Raw genomic sequence first — 7,482 nt, 5'->3', positions numbered from 1 at the left:
AGGTGTCCATCCTGCCCTGAGTCCAATCCCCCCCCCCTTCCCCAGCTCTCCATCCTGCCCTGAGCCCCACCCCCACCCCAGACCCCCAGCTCTCCATCCTGCCCTGAGCCCCACCCCCACCCCAGACCCCCAGCTCTCCATCCTGCCCTGAGCCCATCCCCACCTCAGACCCCCAGCTCTCCATCCTGCCCTGAGCCCCATCCCCACCCCAGACCCCCAGGTGCCCCTCGGGTTATCAGCAAAGCTAGGCGCAGGCCCAGGGTTCACGCGCAGGCTCCACTAAGCTAAACTAAGCACAGCAAAAGCGGTGCCCAGGACGTGGGGTGGCACTGGGGCGCACTCGGGCGCACTCTTGGCACTCGGGCACACTGGGGCACACTCGGGCGCACTCGGGTGACACTAAGGCAATACTGGGGCACACTCGGGTGGCACTCGGGCACACTGGGACACACTCGGGAGCACTGGGGGCACACTCGGGTCCGGGCGGCCTCCACCGCCCCCGGGCCCACGCCCGGCCCGCGCCGCCTAGGCCGCGGCCTGCGGGTCCAGGTCCGGGTCCGGGTCTGGGTCCTGGTCCGGGTCCGAGCTGTCGGGCAGGCGGAGCACGAACGGGACGAGCACGCCGCGGACGTCCAGCGGCGCCCCGAGCGGCTCGGGCTCGAAGTGGCCGCCGGGCCCCGCGTCCGACCCGGGCTCGCCGTCGGCGGCCGGCACGAAGCGCCAGGTGCCGGCGCGGCTCACGCAGTAGACGGCGCCGTCCAGCGCGGCGCAGCGGAAGGGCCGCGGGGGCCCCGGCGGGCGCAGGCGCGCGGCGCCCGGGCTCCAGCGCCGCGCGGCGCAGTGGTAGCGGCAGACGCTGAGCGCGCCCGCGCCCTGCGCGTCGCCGCGCGCGCCGCCCAGCTCGAAGCGGTAGAGGAAGCCGCCCAGGCCCACCAGGCCGGCCGCGCGGCCCCGGCCGCCGCCGCCCGGGCACTCCTGCCACTCGTCGCGCCGCGGGTCGTACTTGAGCAGGCGGCCGAACAGCGAGCCGCCGGACACGTAGAGCTCGCCGTTGCAGACGGCGGCGGCGGGGTCCACGGCGAAGGCGCCGCGGGGCAGCGGCGCCACGGCGGCCCAGCGGTCGGCGCGCGGGTCGTAGCGCTCCACGCCCAGCTGGCACTCGCCGCCCACCGCGTACAGGTGCCCGTCCAGCGCCAGCAGCCGCAGCTGCGAGCGCGCCTGGCGCAGCGGGCGCGCGGCGCTCCAGCGGCCCGTGGCCGGGTTGTAGCAGAAGACGCGGTCGGAGGGGCCGGCGGGCGCCACGCCGCCCGCCACGAACAGGTAGTTGTGCAGCACGGCCAGGCCGCAGCCGCGCGCCGGGGCGCCCTCGGGCAGCGGCGCCAGCGCGCGCCACGCGCCCGCCGCCGCGCAGAAGCGGTAGAGCGCGGCCGCCTCCCCGCGCGCGCCCGCGGCCCCCGCCGCGCCCCCCGCGCGCGCCCCGGCGGCGGGCGCCAGCGCCGCGGCCAGCAGGCAGGCGCGGCCCGCGCGCAGGCGCCGGCGCAGCAGCAGCTCGCGCTCGGCCCCCGACAGGCGCCCGAAGACGGCCGGCCGGCGCAGCACCTCCAGGTAGTGGTCGCTCATGAAGCGGTAGGCGGCGTCGCGCAGCTCCGCCAGCCGCCGCCGCTTGGCCGCGCCCAGCACCGCCGCGCAGTTGTCCGGGCTCAGCTGCGGCGCCACGGCCTCGGTGGCGCGCTGCGCGGCCCCGGGCAGCTGCAGGCGGCGCGCGCCCGCCACCACCTCGGCCACGTTGTCGGGCCGCACGCCGGCCATGCGCCCGCCGTAGGCGTCGGCCAGCAGCAGGCGCAGCGCCGCCGGGCCCACGCCCCGCACCCGCAGCACGTCCCGCGACGCGCGCGCGCGGAAGTAGTCGCTGCGCGCCGCCAGCACCGCCTTGTGCGCCCGCAGCCGCCGGCCCGCCACCTCCAGGACCAGGTCGGGCTCCCCGAGCGCGAGCGCGAGCCCGGGGGCCGCGGGGGGCGCGGGCTCGAGCTCCTCCTCCGGGGACGGGCTCTCCTCCCCCCGGGGTTCAAGCTCCTCCCGGGACGCGGACGCCTCCTCCGGGGACGGGGTCCTCTCCTCCGGGGAGGACGGTGACTCCTCCCGGGACGCGGACGCCTCCTCCGGGGACGGGGTCCTCTCCTCCGGGGAGGACGGGGACTCCGCGCGGGACGCGGACGCCTCCTCCGGGGACGGGGTCCTCTCCTCCGGGCGGGACGCGCGCTCCTCCTCCGGGGGCTCCGGCCCCTCTTCCGCGCGGGCGGCGCCGGCGCCCAGCTCCCGCTGCGTGTCCACCACGCCGCGGCGGGACGGCGGGGAGGCGGCGGCTACGGCGCGGGCCCGCGGGGCCTCGTCCTCTGCGGAGGCGAAGCACAGGGAGGCGCCCAGGCCGCAGGGAGTCTGCGCCGGGGGCCCCGCCGGGTCCTGCTGCCCCGAGGTCCCGCGGGCCGGGTCATCCGCCGGGTGGAGGCCGCCGGGGGCCGCCGAGCTCTCCATGGCGGCCCTTCCCCGGCACCAGGTCAGCTCTCAGCCCGCGCCTCCTCCCGCCCTGGCCGGTCGCAGCCCGCTCCCGCCGGCAGGGCGCGCCCGGCCCTCAGAATCCGGCGGGGGAGGGGGGACTGCGGGTCTCGAGGCTGAGCTCCCGGCCCGCGATGCCAGCAGCTCAGCTCCGAGGTCTGCACAAGCCCCGGCTCCAGACTCGATGTCTGCCCCTTCCTCCTCGCGACTCTTCCTGCGCGTGTGGACAGGCGGCCTGGCGGGGCTCTGAGCTCACCAGGGGATCACACTTCCTGGGGCATCCGGGGCCTTCCTCTTCCCGCTGGGTCCTCAGGAGCGGCCTTTGTCATGGGCAGCTCTTTCCATTTCCCCATCCTCTGTGTTGTTCCTGTTTACAGAGGGAGGGAAGGTTTTAATTTCACCACTGAGCAAGGTTATTCCGATTGACACGTCCCCCTTTCCCCTGCTTCCCTCCCCATCTCCCATTACAGATCCATGGCCAGAGAGTCTGGTCAGCAAGATTTGCAGAATCGGGAACAAAAGCAACCGGACTTGGAGACCGAGGAAGGAAAACCCAGTTCACCTAACAGGCATCAGCAGACACACATGGCCTTACAGTCATTAGGTTGACCTCTACCTAGCTGCTGTGATACAGGCCAGAGGTAGCCACTCTCCGCCTCCTCCGGTACTTAACCTAGCAGGACATACACATCATGGGGAAAGGCAGAGTAGGGCTCTGCGGTTTTGTGGACCTCCCTCACTAGTGACAACCTGCTTCAGTATTTTCAGGGGACCTGCTAACGTGTGGGAAGGCACCAGGCACTTCCTCAACCACTCCTGACAAGGACCTAGGGCCTCCTTGGAATCATGTCTCGGAAAAACTTCCTTAGAAATTACCCCCAAAAAACAAGCACAAAGAATAGAAAACCCAGACCAAACCTCTGAAGAACAGGGCAGCAGCTGTAAGTCTTATCAAGTAGCTGTCCAACAGCGTGACAGTCTCTTTCCGGAAGCTCCAGGAGGGGCCTGAGGAAGTGAGACCCCAGTTAGAGTTTCCTGAAGAACACAGGGAGACAAGCACACCTCTCCAATGAGATGGGTCAACCATGGCTTGTCCTCACCGCCTCCTGGTGACCTGAGACACCTTGTCACCAAAAGTGCTTTCCCACGATCCTCCCTGCACATTCTCAAGTTGGAAGTGTGAGATACTCAGTCCCCTGCAGAAGTCTTCATGTGACCTTTGGCATACTCACTGTGCTGTGTAAGGCACTATTGCACGCCCCTCGGGAAACGTCTGCAGTGACCTGAAACCCTGGCTCCTCTGGGGGGTGGGGACGCCGGACAGTGAGCAGAACAGGGAGATGAAGCGCCATGCTGACCAGCTGTGACGCCGGACAGGACTGCACACACTGCCCATCTCACACGCAAACACACGGACGCCTGAATTTCTGAAGCAGAGCAGAGCTGGCTGCCTGTTTGCCCTTTCTTTCCACACTGCTTCTGTAAAGCACAGACCCTCACTCCGGGAACACTGTACTCTAGTTCTCCCTTCCACCCTGGAAAAGGATCTGAGAGCCACCCCAGTTCTCTGGTTGGTCTGTCTGGGGCTGGTGAGTGGCCTTCCGATCGCAGATCCCACCCCAGCCTCAGAGCACCCCGCAGCCCAGCAGATGCTGCACATGGGAGTTCAGGGTTCCTGGCCCTGAAGTGCTGAAGACACAGTTGATGGTGTGGAAGCGTGTGTGGGGAGCGTGTACCTCACTGCACGTGCAGCTAGGAGGAGGCTACCCACGCCCACATGCATGAGCGGGTCGCACCACCACCCTGAGCACCCTGCTCTCTCCTGTTCCAAGAAGCGGTCTGGTTCCTAGGATGGAGCCGGCACCTACTCCACACACTGGGAAGGGCAGAGCTCAGTTTACAGGGCGCCCTTCCCAGCCCACCCTTGGCATAGGTGGCAGGGTGAGCTGGCAGTCATCTGGTCTGAGTGTAAGACTCTACAGTCTCGCTGGACCCCAGCAGTGCCTCTCATGACCAGCCGGGAGACAGCCAGGCCTGCCCACCACACGCCACACACAGGGCGCTGGACACACACACGTCAGATGTGTCACAGAGCCTCTGATGAGCAGTCCCAGCTGTCCCTCCATGAAAGCCAGAGGTGCTCTTCTGACTTCTTGTCCCCAGCTCTGGAAGCACTGCCCCCGTCCGATGCCCAGCGCCTGGGGGGGGTGGGGGGGTGGGGAGGCCCTTTTCAGGCAGTATTAAAAAAAAAACAAACACAAGCTCCTCTTTCGTTTGTTCTTTTCCAAGACCACCCATGGCTTTGGTTTTGCCTTGAGTGTTGTCAGCAGCCCTGTCCCCGAAGGAAGCAAACTGTTCTTATGTGCAGCTAAGTACTCAACGTAGATCACCTTGTTCCTTATTAGGTTTAAGAAGCCGTATAGGATTTCCAACATACGGAATGAAGAGAATGGCACTTTTGCTGAACGAATAAAGACGGTGTCTGTGTCCAGTCGCTGTGGACCTCTGGGAGCCAGGGACTCTCCCCCCACGTCGTGACTGGTTTCGGATCCAGAGATGCTCTAAGAGGCCTGGGCTCCTGCGTGCTGTCCTCGTCACCAGGAGCTGACAGCGGCTCACCTGACCAGGGAGGCCGGCCGGGTGCTTCCGGAGCTCCAGTCCCACAGCACAGCAGCCAGTGCAGCATGCGGGGGGGGGGGGGGGGGGGGGGGAGTATGAATGCAGCCGAGGCAGGGAGAGGGGAGTAACCTTGGGGGAAGGAGGGTCAAGCGTGGGCTGGGCAGGGGATGCACTCTATGAGGCTCCCTTCACTCTAGGTAGGAACCACTTCATAAGAACATACTGTAAGCCGAGCGCTGGTGGCTCACGCCTGTCATCCTAGCTACTCAGGAGGCTGAGATCTGAGGATCATGGTTCAAAGCCAGTCTGGGCAGGAAAGTCAGTGAGACTCTTTATCTCCAATAAACCACCAGAAAACTGGAAGTGGTGCTGTGGCTCAAGTGGTAGAGCACTAGCCTTGATCTGAAGAGCTGAGGGACAGTGCCCAGGCCCAGAGTTCAAACCCCATGACCAACCAAAAAAAAAGAACACACTGTAGAGGAAAACAGACTTTTTCTGGACCTTATAAATACCTCAAAAATGTCTCAAAATTTGTCTGTCTTCACTGTTTTAAGTGAATTTTAAAAGTAAGATCGTATGTGCTTTCCCAGTTAGTCATCAGACCATATCTTGGGTTGGGATATTTGTGTCACAGTTCTAGGGGCTTAACAGTTTTCCTTTTGAGTAGTTCTGGCCAGGTATATTTTCTTAGTTCATGGCCTCGGGGACTTCTGTGGCCAGTTTTCCCATCTCCTGCATTGTACCCATGCACAATCCAGAAGATCACAGGTTTCCCAGGACCAGGGCCTCCTGGGTGTGGCCCCACAACCGGAATTTACATGGTCAGGAGCCCATAGGCCGATCCTAGCTCCTTCAGCCTGTCTGGGGAACAGGGCCAGCCCTCCATTCCCGGCACTCCCTTTCCTCTACTGCCACGGCTGCCCCTGTTCAGGAGCGCAGAGAGAGCTGGGCCCCCCAATGGCACCCTTGGGGTGAGGGGTGCTGTGTCCACTACACTACAGCCTCTGTCAGGTGATATGCTGCTTCACACACCTGTCCTTGAGCCAGAATAGTTCCCCATCCTGCAGTCCTGCCCCATGTACCTGCTCCCGTCTCTGCTGTCATTGTCACTGCAGCCGGTGGTGCAGACATTTCTTTAGTTCATCGCTGCGTAGCCACTGGTGTACATGGACCCCATGAAAAAATAGAGCTTGCACCAACACAGATGAAGTCAACTGCTCAGTCCCTCACACTGGGAGGCGCTGGTGTACAAGAGGATGAAGGGTGGCACAAAGGAATGCCAACTGGGCGAATGAATGATCCCAGCAAAAGAATGCTAAGGAGGACAACAAAATCGGCTGGAATGCAGAAGGGACTGTGCAAAAGCAAAAGCAAGCTTTGCACAGAGCCACATGCATTAAGATGCTGCGGGACCGTCGCACACGGAGAGCTGGGTGTGCGGGAGATCCACCACACATGCTTCTGACCACAGTGACCATCTCTGCACCACCCGGAGGCCCGTCCCTGCACCTCCTGCATCCTGTGCTGATGTCTGTGCTTTGTAAAATAAATATATGCTGCTTTCACAGTCATAAAAACTGTGGGTTTAAAGTATGGGTTGAGCCACTGTTTTATTAGCACGCATCAGCCAGGAGCTGGCTAGGACCCCTCCACACAGACACCCCAGGCCCTCCCCACCCCTCCCCTCCCAGCAATTTCAGGGAGTTGCACTGTTCTAGCTCCAACTTGAGGATGTCAATTTCAACAGCCCCCTCCCACCAACCCCCACCAGTGCCCCCCCTCTCCCTATAGGCTGTCTTCAAGGAGCCTCAAATATAAAGGATGAAAATAAAAACAAGGATTTTGGCGTGCTGCCTATGGGACTCTTACATCCCGTCCGTGGAACACAGGCCATCAGGGCCTCCAGGAGCTGCTCCTCACCCATGGGGATGGGTGCAGCCCTGCCCCACTGGCCAGCATGCCTCTCAGACCCCAGCTCTCCTGGGTGTCAGCTGGGCAGTCACCTTCTGCCCGTCCCTGTCCCAGGTGCACCTGGGAAAGCCCCAGGCGGGAGGCAGTGAACCTGGCCGTGGTGTGCCCGTCCCCAGCCACTCCTGTCCTCATGAGACATCAGGACAGGCACTCTCCCCGCATTGACCATGGCCTCAGGCCCACTGCGAGCCCTGCGAGCACAGCAGAGCGCAGCCTCAGGCCCACTGCGAGCCCTGCGAGCACAGCAGAGCGCACTGACCGTGGCGTCAGGCCCACTGCGAGCCCTGCGAGCACAGCAGAGCGCACTGACCGTGGCGTCAGGCCCACTGCGAGCCCTGC

The 7,482-nt window shown here is 64.3% G+C and overlaps 1 protein-coding gene across 1 annotated transcript; it reads right to left on the bottom strand.

Annotated features, from left to right (window-relative positions):
* Positions 1-525: 525 nt before the first annotated feature.
* On the bottom strand, positions 526-2,532 carry Kbtbd11 (kelch repeat and BTB domain containing 11). The gene has a single exon (XM_042689886.1). It carries the CDS (start codon positions 2,530-2,532, stop codon positions 526-528), a length of 2,007 nt encoding a protein of 668 aa, XP_042545820.1.
* Between the last annotated feature and the right edge of the window lie 4,950 nt (positions 2,533-7,482).

Source organism: Dipodomys spectabilis, unplaced genomic scaffold, assembly GCF_019054845.1.
Source record: "Dipodomys spectabilis isolate Male_0828 unplaced genomic scaffold, ASM1905484v1 ptg000128l, whole genome shotgun sequence".
NCBI lineage: Eukaryota > Metazoa > Chordata > Mammalia > Rodentia > Heteromyidae > Dipodomys > Dipodomys spectabilis.
Note: the sequence above shows the minus strand (reverse complement) of the source record. Positions and strands in the feature narration are given on the sequence as shown.

Excerpts from the sequence above, each read along its gene's own strand:
- Kbtbd11 (XM_042689886.1), bottom strand. The coding sequence starts at position 2,532 with ATGGAGAGCTCGGCGGCCCCCGGCGGCCTCCACCCGGCGGATGACCCG.